The following is a 12,999-nucleotide window of genomic DNA, read 5'->3' as shown; positions in this document are numbered from 1 at the left end:
ACCTTGCCCCTGGCCCAGGCTTGAGGGAGGCAAGTGTGGGGAGTAGAATGCAGTTCAGACCCCACCTGGCTGGTGCAGATAGTGCCAGGGCCCCCAAGGAGCTCCCAGCCTTGGGAGGAGGTGGGGTCAGCCCAACCCAGGACTTCCAGATAGGATCTGAAAGCTAAGTTACCAGTCAGATGTGGAGCTAGGAGGAGAGCACTCTAGGCAGAGGGAACAGGAACAAAGGCCCTGGGTGGTGCTGATTTTGCTCAGACTGCAAAAAATGGCTGCGGGGCTGGGCACTCGGGAGGGTTTCGAACTGGAGAAGCAGGTGACGGGTTTATAGTTTAAAAAACAAAACAAAACAAAAAATACCCTTGTGGTTGGGGTTAACCTCCTAAAGCTACTCTCTGTGCACCTGGAATGGAACAAGGAAGCAAGTGGAGGGTGGATGGTGGGAGGCAGGATTCTCACTAGAGACATCTGCACGAATTCATGTTCAACTTATAGGTACAGATAGTTACATATGGAAATATTTATAGATTTGTGTATATACATATATACACAGGTTAGTGTACACACGTATGTCTTTGCTCTGTCAGCTGAGAGGGCCTAGAAGCAGTGATATCCCAGTAGTAACAAGCACCCCTACTGCTCCTGTCTTGGTTTCTAACACGGTTCTCCAGTGAAAGTCTGCTCCTTGAAGAAAAGGCTTATTCTTGGTCTAGGATGGGAAATAGATGAGATGAGCTTGGAGATTCTTGTAGTGACAGAGTAAGGAGGTGCTAAAAGAAAAATACCAAGGATGTGACGGGGACATGAGAACCAAATGAATGAGCTCCCAGTGGCCAAAGCTGGAAAAATTTGAGCAAGAAAAACAGTAAAGTAGTATTGGATTATAACCCGACATGTAAAATAAAGATTAAGTACATACTGATATAGATAATTGAATAGATAAATAAAGGGCAGCGAAGAGACATTTCCCAAGCAAGAGTCCCAAATAATGTATGCAGACGCTCTGCCCTCAAGGAGGGGGAGGCAGGACTCCCCACCCTTAGGTGTAGGCTGTAAATAATGGCTTCATTCCAAAGGACCCAGCACGATATGGGGGAAGAGAGAAGATTTACAGAGGAGACACCTGACAAGCACCACCTCAGCGAGGTGATCAAGGTCAACATCACAGTGATAAGTTCTGTTGATGGCATTTACCCTGGTCTTAGTGTGATGACAAGAGTACTTCAACTCTGTGGTTCTCCTCCCCACACCCTTCACCCCAATCCAACCATGAGAAAAACATTACACAAATCCCAACTGTGGTAATCATATAGTTATACATAGAAATATCAAATCAATATGTATACCTTAAATTTGTATGATGTTATATGTTAAATATATTTCAATATATGTATATTTTAAGCTCAGCTGGTGTGGCTCAGTGGTTGAGCATCAACCCATGCACCAAGAGGTTGCTGGTTCAATTCCCGGTCAGAACACATGCCCAGGTTGTGGGCCAAATCCCCAGTGGGCATGCAGGAGGCAGCCAACTGATATTCTCTCTCATCGATGTTTCTATCTTCCTCTCCCTTCCTCTCTAAAATCAATAAAGAAACAATTTAAAAAATATATATATATTTAAATATGTTTTTATTGATTTTAGAGGGGGAGAGAGAAATATCGATGTGAGAACAACATTGATTGGTTGCCTCTGGTATGTACCCTGACCAGAGATCAAACCCACAATTTGGGTATGTGCCCTGACCAGAAATCAAACCCACGACCTTTTGGTGCTTGGGGCGACACTCAATCAACTGAGCCACAACGGCCATGAGCCAACAATCCTAATTCTGGGCCATCCTACAAAACTCCTGACCAGTTCTCAAAACTGTAAAAGGTCATCAAAACCAAGAAAGTCTGAGAAACTGTCTGAGCCCAGAGGAGCTTCAGGAGACATGGCAACTAAATGTCACTTAGAATCCTGGGACAGAAAAAGGACACTAGGGAACTGAGGAAATCTGAATAAATTATGGACTTCAGTTAATGTCTCAATATTGGTTCAGTAATTGTGACAAATGTACAACATTAATGTAAGATGTTAATAATAGGAAAACTGGGTGTGAGATACACAGGAACTTTTCATGCCATCTTCACAATAATACCGTAAATTGAAAACTGCTCAAAAATTTTTTTAAAAAGATAGTTGCCATGGGAAATAGAGATTGTCTGAGGGGTGGAGGCAACAAGAGGCTCCAGTAGGAAACCGAGGCAGCATCCAGGCTGGAGAATACTGGGCCTGGATCCGGGGCCACTTTGGGGTACAAGAAAATGGGAGATCCAGGGCGTTTCGGAGAACCAATGTGGATGATAAAGGGAGAAGATTCTCAGGGACTCCCAGGCCTCTGGGGAGGCTGGTGGAAGAGCAGGTGTGGGTGGGAGGCAGGCCAGCGGGGTATTGAAATAGAGGGTTGAATGGGGTAGGGGCAGGCACTATGTCTCATTTTTGGAGGACTCACGTGTGAGGGGTAGGAGCCTTTCAGATGTGTGATATGACAGCATTCTTGGAGATGGTTTTCCCCACCCCTGGGTCTTGATTTTCAGCTGTCTTTCTGAAACTGCTGGCTTACTGTGTGTCCTCCCGGCGAGTTCTTGCCTTCTCTTAGCCTCAGTTTCCCCATCTGTAAAATGAGGATCAATAATGTCTCACTCACAGGCTCGTGGGGGGCATCAGATGAACCCTGCTCAGTGCACACAGTGGGCGCTCAATACATTTGGTCGTCCCTTCCCCCTCCCACCGGGTCTTGGATGGAGTGGCGTCTGTGGCTTTAAATTATGCAGATAACCTGCAGGTGGTGGAGGAGGGTGAGATTAAAAGGAGCCTGACTCAGCGAATCAGTGCGCAGGGCTGGCGAAGCTGGACACCTTCATGGCCCAATAGCTGGCTGTGCCGAGTCCGAGTCCGCCCTGCCTTCGGGTGCTGTCGCGGTGGTGGGGACTTTCTCGGCCACACCTCGGAGGCGGAGCCTCCCAGCCGCCCCGCAGCAGCCGCGGAAGGAGGGGCGGGGCGGGCTCGGGTGTCAGAGACCGAGCCGCAGGTGGCGGCGGGCGCGAGGCTCGGCCCGAGCTCGGGAGGTGAGTGGATCCCCACCAATCCCCCTGGACCGCGCAGCCCCGCCTGCGCACGCACCATGACCCGCAGTCCTGGTGGCCACCGGGGGCAAAGACGCGGCGGGCCTTGGGGGGATGGCGAACAGGGGTCCGGGGGGGCTGCACTGTGGGCGCCTCTGTCTCCCTCAGGTGATAATCAGAGATCCACGGAGAGAGATAGGGACCTCTCTGTCCTAGTCCCCGGTCTTCTGGCTGAGAACCGGAGTGTACAAGGAGGCAGCTATGATGCGAGACCCTTCCCCAAATCCCTTTATTCTAAGCCTGTATCTGGGTCTAGGTTCTGGGGCTGCAAAGATGGGTGAACCGCTCCCCCTCCAGCCTGGGACCTAGGATAGCCTAAGTAGAAACCATCCCCATTTTCCCTCTTCCCAGCTGGGACCTGCAGACCCTCCTGGGACCAAGATGAGGAACCTTCCCTTTTTCTCTACTGCAAACCCCGATCCAGTCCTGGTAGAGGAACTGGGGGTCCTCTGGGCCCCTCCTGTAGATTGTCCTATCCCAGCCCCTTACCACAAGGATGAGGCGGGACCTTTCATTGGCATCCTCTTTAAGGACCCCAAGGTTGGAATTCTGGGGAGTGGGTCAGTGTGGGGTCCCTTGCCTGGTGGGTCTGGCCAGGCCAGGCCTGGAAGGGCCTGGAGTAGACTTGGGAGTGTCCCCTGCCTCAGTGAGGGTTGGGCAGTGAGCATCTGTTCCTGGGTATTAAAATAAATCTAGGTAAATTAGGATCTTACTGGAGGCTGACTATGAGTGGGATGTGGAGGAGGGGTGGGCGGCCCCTCCATCTGCCTCAGATCTTAGGAGTCATCTGCCCCAGTCACAATGGGGACCAGGAGGCAGCTCTGGATAGACCTGTCTTTGGTGACCTTGGGCAAGTGACGGCACCTCCCTGAGCCTCAGTTTTTTCCTTTGAAAATGGGGTTGGGGGCTTCAGAGCCTGTATTCTATAGGTTCTGAAACCCACCCACCCCTATCTTTTGCCAGATCTTGATCCCACCCTTTTGCTTAAGATGTCAGTGGTTTGGGGGTAAGAGAGCAGTGGGTCTGAAGCGCTCCCCCACCCCTGACATGCCTTGCTGGCCTCTAAGCCTCAGTTCACTGCACTGCAAAATGGGTTGATGATCACACTGTGGCATTGCTGGAAGGGCTACTCTGCCTGACAGTAAATTATATCACCAGGCTGCAATAATTGGAACAGGAGTTCCACCACCCAGGTCTCACCAGCAGGACTGCCCAGGGCACACCCTGACCCACATACCATCACCCACGCCAGAGGCAAGACAGTACCTGGGTGGGGTCCTGGGCAGGTGGAGGTTCCTCCGGGCCAGCCCGTCCCTGTTCCTTTGAAGCTTTGTCCCTGTAGTGGACACAGGGGTGAGCACTGGGCTGGGAGTCCAATGCCCCTAGGTTTAAATCTGGTTCTCCTGTGTGTGGCTTTGGCCCTCTGCACCTTGGTGTGTTTTTCTGTGAAATGGGCGGAATTCCTCTTGGAAGATTAAAGGAGACTGTGGGAAGATGGGAGTGCTGTAAATACAGACATGATCATTATAATACTAATTGCAATATTACTAATCATAAATGGGTCACAGCTAACCAGGAGTGGAGAGGAGAGAGAGGAATCTGCAAGGGTGTCACCTGCTGTGTTTCCAGCCTGGCAGTCAGGTAGAGTGGGTGCTCAGTAGGTGTTAGCCAAAAAAAGTGATGACGGTGTGGGGGGGCACCAATGGGGAGGACTGAAAATTTTCTGTGAACTCAGATGCCCAGTCAATGGTCCATTTGCTGTGTAATGTGGGGCCTATGCCTCAGTTTCCCCATTTGGGGTAATGGCCATGATGAGATTCTGTCTCTAAGTGTCATTGTGAGAATCAAGCCAGAGTGTAAATGGTCACAGTTGTGGTGGCTGAGCCTGGAGGGAGGAGGTACACAACAGAATTGGTCATTGAAACAGCATGGCCAAGAGGCTGGTCACAGAAAAGAAGAGAAAAAAAAACAAACTGGCCCTACTGTGAGCAAACTGGAGTTGAGGGGGAGCAAAATGTCAGATTCTGTTTCACAAAATTCAGGAGGCCCAGCGAGGTCAGGAGTGTCCCAAGGTCACCCAGCAGAAGGCCAGGAACCAGAGTCTGACATTCTTTGCTGACTGGGCTCCTATCCTGGGCCTGGTCTCACACTAGACCAGGTGCAGATTTGGGGGAATTGGTGCTGGGGAGGCAGGATTCATCTCCAGGATGTGTCAGGGCTCATGTCAGACACCTCCAGGGAGGACTGTGTTCCCTGCTTCTAGCAGCCAGCGGATAGGGGGCCTTCTGGTCACCTGACAACCTGCTGTTTGACCTTGGGCAAATTCCTGTCTATCTCTGGGCTTTGCACTGACATTACACAAGCCAGGAGACCTGAATTCCAGCGGGGCTAACTACTCCATCAGATGTACTGACCACCGTGTCTCTGGCACAATACTTTTAGGGTTCTATGAAGATGTGTTAACTTCTTTTAAAATCAGAAGGGAAAGAAAATTGGAATAAAAGAAAACATTTAAATATATGACATTAGTATATTTGTCTTTATGTCAATGCAGTTGGAAAATATGGTTTAAATTCTTTTCTTAACAGAGGATGGGGCCCAGGAAGGCAAAATTGCCTTGAGCCTGTGAAAGTCCTAATGAGGCCCTGGGTTTGAGTCTCAGCACTGCCATTCATTAGCTGTGCAACTTTGGTCATGTGGCCTCCCCTCTCTGAGCCTTGGTTTTCTCATCTATGAGCAGGCATCACTGGCCCACCTCTGGGCAGTGAGTTGTGGAATGCTTAGCCTAGGGTTGGTATTCAATTTGCAGGTTCTATTATTTCACAATTGTCATTATTATGATTTGTTGGGTAATATATAGCCCCAGGCTGAGAGTTGCAGGTTCAGGGGCCTCAGTTTACTCATCCATGGCCTGCTCAATTGCAGAGAGGTCCCATGGGTGCTGCTCTGGGAGGGGAAGGTGAGGTGGCAGTTGGGCATTGGGCGGGGCGGTGTACTTCCTGTCCCCCACACCCACAGGCCTCCGCTTCGCGGAAGTGGCAGGGGCTGCATGGCTATATCTAGTGCCTTCTCTGTCTGATCAGAGCCGAGCCCCACTCGCTGCCCTGTTCGGTGAGTTTGAGCCCCCATGGCCTCTCCGTGCCCCCGTCAGAAACAGAAGGGATGCCCCTCTGCCTCCTAGGTTTCAGAAACAGCAGGTGTCACTTCCTGGGCCTCGCCAGGCCTGTGGGGGGTGGGGGAGCTGCCCCCGATTACTGCTCTGAGTAGTGTGGGTAGAGTGAACATGGAGACCCAGAGCCACCCATGGCAGATCTGAACAGGAGTCCTTTAGCAGGCAGGCCACGGACAAAATCACAGTGACCTGGGGACAGTGAATAACCTCTCTGTGCCTCAATTTCCTCATATATAAAGTTGTTTTTTTTTTGTTGTTTTTTTTTTATTATTTACTCATATATAAAGTTTTTATTGCACCCCATAGTGTGGTTGTGCAGGTTAAATGAACGGGGACCTGTGATGAGTTGAGCACAGCGCCACACACATACTGGCGTTCAGTGTATGGGGCCGGGGGGCAGATCTAATGAGAGTTGTTAAAAACAGTAGCAAGCCCAGCTGGTGTGGCTCAGTGGTTGAGTGTCAACCCATGCACCCAGAGGTCTCCGGTTCGATTTCCAGTCAGGGCACATGCTCAGGTTGTGGGCCCAATCCCCAGTTGGGGGCACGTAGGAGGCCGCCAATTGATGTTCTCTCTCATCAATGTTTCCATCTCTCTCTCCCTCTCTCTCTCAAAATCAATAAAGAAAAAAAAAAACAGTAGCGAGATTCTTGGTTTCTGTGGAACTTGGTCCGGTGGCTCCTAGGATCCTCAAAAGCAGCAGTGTCTAATGAAATCTCTCTCTGTGCTGTCCTACATGACAGCTGCCAGCCCCGTGTAGTTACTGAGCCCTGGAAGCAAGGCTGGTGCAACTGAGGAGCCAGGAGCTTCGCTGTATGTAACGTTACTTGGTTGAAAAGATTACAGCCCTGGCCAGTGTGGCTCACTTGGTTAGAGCATTGTCGGATGAAGTGAAGGGTCATAGGTACGATTCCTGGTCAAGGCACATACCCAGGTTGTGGGTTCGGGGCATGTAAGGGAAGCAACCAGTTGATATTTCTCTCTCTCTCCCTCTCTTTTTTGAAGCAATGAAAAACATATCCTTGGGTGAGAATTAAAAATTTTTAAAAATTAAGTTGCTACTTGAGGCTAGTGGTTCCTATATCAGTCAGCATAGCTCTAAAGGATTTAGAGATGCTCAGAGTCTAGATCATAGTCAGAAACTAAGAAATGAGAGAAGTTTAAGGCTTTTACTTTTTTTTTTTTTTTTTGTATTATCTTCAAGTGGAGAGAGAGAGAGACAGGGAGAGAGAAAGAAACATTGATGTAAGAGAGAGACACATTGACTGGTTGCCTCCTGCAGACCCCAACCAGGGCCGGGGATGAACTGCAACTGAGGTACGTGCCCTTGGCTGGAATTGAACCCAGGACTCATTGGTCCGAGGGCCGATGCTCTACCACTGAGCCAAACCAGCCAGGGCAAGGCTTTTCCTTTTTGGGATGTCAGCCTAGCATATCCCCTGACAAACTGGGTTTCCTCAGGGGCTATACTGGCCACTGAAGTTTCTCAGGAGCCCCAGTATCACCCAGCACAGGGTAGTGGTTAGAAATGTTTGTTGAATCAAAATTTTTTTTTTTATGTGGACTCCTATTCATGCTTTAAAACCCCAACACCCATGCTCCTCTCCTTCAGTCCAAGGTCCCCCAGTTCTTGTTCTTCCATTTGGTCCAGCCCTGACCCTGCAGGACCAGGGTAGGTATCTATCCAGCTCTGTTCCTCTGGGAGCAGGCCCAGGGCTGAATCATCTCACAGACCCTGGTATTGTCCTGGCCACATGGGCACATGGTAAGTGCTGAATGAAGTCAAGGGACTGGGGCCTAGATGATAATGGATCAAGTTAAACTCACTTTCAGGAATAGGTAAACTGAGGTTCAGCAATGGCAAGACTTGTCCAAGGTCCTTGCTTGGTCCTTTCCCAGTAAGGTCCAGGGAGTTTTCCCATCCTGTTCTCACCAGCCCTGTCCCTGTCGCCACCGTACCTCCTGGGCTCCCAGCTGCTGCTGAGCTGCTTTCGGAGTCATGAATTATGAATGGGGCCAGCAAGCTCCAGTGACAAGCCCAGCCTCGAGGACATGCCAAGGACACCAAGTGTCCCTCTGTTGTCAGGTGGCTTGGCCCACCCCCTCTTTGGGGAGTTCTGGGGTACCCAAGCAAGACTCCATCTAGGCTTTCTGTCTTGTTTTGCAGATGGGAAAACTGAGGCACAGAGCTGGACAGTGACTTAGATACCAGGTGAACACTGGCTTTCAGGGGGCAGAGTTGGGACTCATGGGGGCACCATTGCCAGCTGGGTCACCATGGTGAGAGGTGAGCTCTCTATTCCAGGAGTGTGAATGAGATGGGGACTCTTGTAGAGGATTCAGGAGACCCCAAGAAACCCAAACACCCATGTGGCCAATCACAGCCCCAGTGTCTGTTTCTCACTGGACCCTTTTCCCACAGCAGCTGCCTAGAGTGGAGCTGAGTGCTCAGGTCTGGACTCAGCTGGCCCAGGGTGCAGATCTACTATCAATTCCTGACTGTGTGACCTTGGCAAGTGGTTTCCTCCAGGCAGGGGGTGGTGCTGTTTCCCCATCTATAAAATGGCCAAGATCTTTACTGCCCAGGCCAGGGCTCATCTAGTAGCCTCCCCAACAGTGAACTCCTGTTTGTGCTTAAGAACCCCAATTCCCTTGTCTCTTCCTCTAGTCTAGGCTGCCCTAGCCACTATCCCTTCATCTAACCCCATAGCACTTAGAGTGTCTGTATCCAGCTTTGTCCTCCTAGACTGGGGGCTACTTGGAGGCGAGGCCTGAGACTGAATCATCTTAGGAGCCCTGGCATGCTCCCAGCCTTGGGACTTTTGGTTCCTCCATTGTCTTCTCTCTCTCTCCTCCACAGGGAGGACAGTTGGAATTTCCCCTCCTCAGACCCAAGACAGCCATGACTTTGCAGCTCAAACTTGCCTTTCCTTCAGACAGGCACTAGACAGGAGCCTGCAGGGATCTCCACAGAGGCCATCAGGATGTCATATTTTGGGGAGCATTTTTGGGTAAGTAAGACCTGCTCTTATTTTGGTAGGTATTCTTGAAAGGTCTTTTATGGAGGTGGGGGTGGGGATAGCAGCTTGCGGGCAGAATCTTGGGCAAGTGGAGAGTCTGTAGGAAATAGAAGTTAAAGTGGGAAGAGTCAGGCTGGGTTCAAATCTATACCCCACAGACCAAATGGGCCTTTGTGACCTTGGGCAAGTCACAACTTGAAAAACAGAGACTGAGGCTCAGAGTAGGATTTTTTTACCTGAGTTTGCCCAATGAGATAGTGCAGGTTCAGGGCTCAAATCCAGGGGCAGACTGAACTTTCAGGATCCAGGGTCATTCCAGCCAGAGGAATTCCATGTCTGCCCATCCTGAAGAATTGGGGGTGTGGGAGGGGGGTTCATGGCTTGACCCCTAAGGGCCACCTTACCCATTTGTCCTCTGGGCTAGGAACCACATACTGTGACCTAAGGGGGCCAAGTGAGATGCACTTGTTTTTTTATAATCCTCTCTCAAGGATATTTTCTCAAATATCTTCAGATAGAGTGGGAGGCGGGGAGAGAGAGGGAGAGAGAGAGGGAGAAAGAGAGAGAAAAACATTAATGTGAGAGGGATACATAGATTGGTTGCCTCCCGCATGACCCCAACTAGGGTCGGGGACGAACTGCAATGGAGGTACATACCCTTGACTGGAATTGAACCTGTGACTCTTTGGTCCACGGGCTGACAATCCCGCTGAGCCAAACCAGCCAGGGCAAGATGTTTTTATTCATTCATTCACACTCTCCTTCCCAGCCACCAACTTCCCACACCAAGCCAACTCTGGGGGATACTGCCCCCCAAGAGGCTCCATCCTAGCTCTGACTTCAAGGAGCCCCCAATCTGGGGAAAACAGAGCCAGCCAGTCTCCTCCAACCCTGCAGTACCTTGGAGGCACCCAGAGGAGGAGCCAGGACACAGAGCTGTGTTTGCTGTGAGCTTTGAAGGCTGAGACTTTCTAGGATGTCAGCAAAGCATTCCAGGCACAGGGAACAGCCTGAATAAAAGCCCAGAGTGTGACACTGGCTGGCTTGTGGAGGGCACAGGACTCCTCCTGCAGGGTCAGGCTAATGGGGAGCCACAGAGGGTGTGTGAACCAGGGCAGAAAGCCCCTTCCCCAGTTGCAGGCCCTGAGCTAGCAGAGAGGAAGCCAGTTGCTAGACAACTGGTTGCCCCTAGCAACAGGCCCTGCTCCCTTCCTTTCTCCCTCCCCAGCTGGGGCTCCTCTTACTGGCCTTGCTTTCTTAAAGGGGCCACACCCCCTTGCCATCTGTGTGGACCTGACCTCCACCCCTTCCCAAGGGTCAGAGTCTCTAGATTTGCCTCTGAATGACTGTGTGACCCTAGTGAGGGGCTGCCTCTCTCTGAGCCCCTATTCGCAACTCTGCATAACGAGGTTGACTGGTTGAAGATCAGTTATTTTGCCCATGTGTTGGAACACTGACAGCAGCACCTACATTTATTTAAAATTCTTCTTAATTGCATGAAGCATCAAGCTCCCTGTAGAAAATTCAGATCAGCAAAGAGAAAATAGAATCCACCCCCGACCCATCTCCCCACCACCAAAATACCGTCTGGAGCGCAGTGAATAGGAACTCTGAGTTTGGGGATTTGAATGGGCTCTGCTGGGAGCCCTTGGGCCGGTGACTGCATCTGAAAGCCTCAGTTTCCCCATCTGGGAAAGGGGGATGAAATTCCTGCCTCCTGGGGGCCCAGGAAATACCTCTGGAATGTCTGTTTCTTTTCATCAATTGTTTGTATTGTTGGCTTTTTGCTGGGTGACACTGGGGCTCTGACTGGCCTGAAGGAGGTCCCAGTCATGGGAGATCAAGTTAGGCAGGGATGCTCTAGTCCTGTTGGGCCACAGCAGGGCTGGAGGCATAGAGGGCACTAGGTACCATGGGGGAGTGTGAGCAGGAGAAGAACATGATCAAGCTGTGTTAGAAAGATCCCTCTGAGGCTGGTGGGGGGCAACACTGACGTCCAGAGGTTCTGATGGGAGAGACAAGTTTGAGACAGCCCCTCCTTTGACCCTCAGCTGCCAGCTCAACCTGAGGGAGGCAGAGACTGCTGGGGGCTTTGCCAGGTCTGGGAAATGGGCCAGCAGTTGGCTCTGAGTCTGCCCCAGATGTTGGCCTGGTCAGTGGTGCCTGGCGTAGCCTTCCTCGGGGATCCCCTGGCCGAGGCTGGCGGGGCTGCTGGGGCTGTTTGCAGAGCACTCACCACTATGTAGGAAGCCCTGTGTCCAACACTGTATTAGCCTCATGTCACCAAAACCCTTGGCAGGTGGGTGCTATATTGTCCCCATTTGTCAGATGAGGACACTGAGATCCAGAGAGATGCAGTCACTGGCCCAAAGTGACTCTGTGCATAAAAGGAGGATTTGATTCTTGACTCTTGAAAGTACAATTGTAGACATAGAAAGAGGAAACACATTGCTGGTAACGGAGGGATCAATAGTGAACATTCAGGGAGTGGGAGTCTGAAGAGGATCTGAGAAGGTTCTTTTTTTTTTAATCCTCACCCGAGGACACTTTTTCATTTTTTGTTCAGATAGAGTGGGAGGGAAAGAGAGGAAGAAAGAGAGAGAGAAACATCGATGTGAAAGGGACACATCAAGTGGCTGCCTCCCGCACGACCCAACCAGGGCTGGGGACAAACTGCAACCAAGGTACATGCCCTTAGCGAGAACCGAACCCGGGTCTTTCTGGACCGCAGGCCGACGCTCTAACCGCTGAGCCAAACTGTCCAGGGCTGAGAAGGTTCTTGAGCAGGTAGGTCTTGCAATGATCCCTGAGAGGTGGAAAGATTTGAATGGTGGGAAGAGATGTAGGCCGGTAAGCCGGGTGGCGGAACAGTGCAGTGGCGGGAAGGTGTAGCATGTCCTTGCTCTGTTTGCTGTTTTTAGGGCAAGGCTAAGAGGAAGCTGAGAGAGATGAAGTTGGAAAGGTAATTCCAGACTAAGGGCTTTGGGCTTCAGCAGCTGGTGGGCAGTAGGGAGCCATCGATGATTCTAGAGTGAGGAGTGACTGTTTGAAATTTGAGGTTGAGCCAGTCCTGGGTATGCTCCAGTCTTGGCTTCAGTTTCTCCATTTGTGCAGTATGAGGGATCATTTGGTAGTGATTTCTGGCTTTAGCCCTCAAGCTTCTAGATAACTGGAAAGGTGAACCTCACATATTGGAGGAGGACTGAGGAAACCATTTACGAAGGACCTGCCAAGTGCTGCCAAAGGGGTTGCTTCAGTGATTGGTGTTGACAGTGAAATAACATCAGATCCCTCCATGAGCCTCTTCTTCCAGTCTAAATCACAAGGCCCCATTTTGTGCTAAAATGTCTCCCCTTGAATCCCAGCTGACCTCCCATTTTAATGAACAGCTAGTGTTCAGACATGATGTTCTTATGTGTGACAGAGTCTGGCGACATTAAAACATAGCTGTTGCTTTATTTTTATTCCTGTTCCCTTCATTATGGCATGGGGTCCTGGTTTTCCACTTAGAATAGTGGTAAAAGTTGCCCTTTTAAATAAATGTGTTTGGAAAAGGAACAGTAGCAAACTTAAAGCAAAACATTATCTAATGCCACGGATTAACAGAAACTAGGGTTGCCTTGGGGCACTGGTGGACCCTGA

The 12,999-nt window shown here is 50.6% G+C and overlaps 1 protein-coding gene across 4 annotated transcripts in view; it reads left to right on the top strand.

Annotated features, from left to right (window-relative positions):
• Positions 1–3,052: 3,052 nt before the first annotated feature.
• Positions 3,053–12,999, top strand: part of FCHO1 (FCH and mu domain containing endocytic adaptor 1) — a 30,009-nt gene continuing 20,062 nt past the window's right edge. Inside the window, exons 1-4 of one of the 4 annotated variants that reach the window (XM_036240119.1) lie at positions 3,053–3,108; positions 8,505–8,549; positions 8,760–8,849; positions 9,274–9,348. In XM_036240119.1, coding sequence (XP_036096012.1) covers positions 9,322–9,348 — 27 coding nt within the window. In that variant the 5' untranslated portion in view covers positions 3,053–3,108; positions 8,505–8,549; positions 8,760–8,849; positions 9,274–9,321. Of the gene's footprint in view, positions 3,109–8,504; positions 8,850–9,257; positions 9,349–12,999 lie in introns of those variants that run through there. The other 3 variants (XM_036240118.1, XM_036240120.1, XM_036240122.1) reach the window with 3 other exon arrangements.

Source organism: Molossus molossus, unplaced genomic scaffold (assembly GCF_014108415.1).
Source record: "Molossus molossus isolate mMolMol1 unplaced genomic scaffold, mMolMol1.p scaffold_m16_p_4, whole genome shotgun sequence".
Taxonomy (NCBI): Eukaryota; Metazoa; Chordata; class Mammalia; order Chiroptera; family Molossidae; genus Molossus; species Molossus molossus.
Note: the sequence above shows the minus strand (reverse complement) of the source record. Positions and strands in the feature narration are given on the sequence as shown.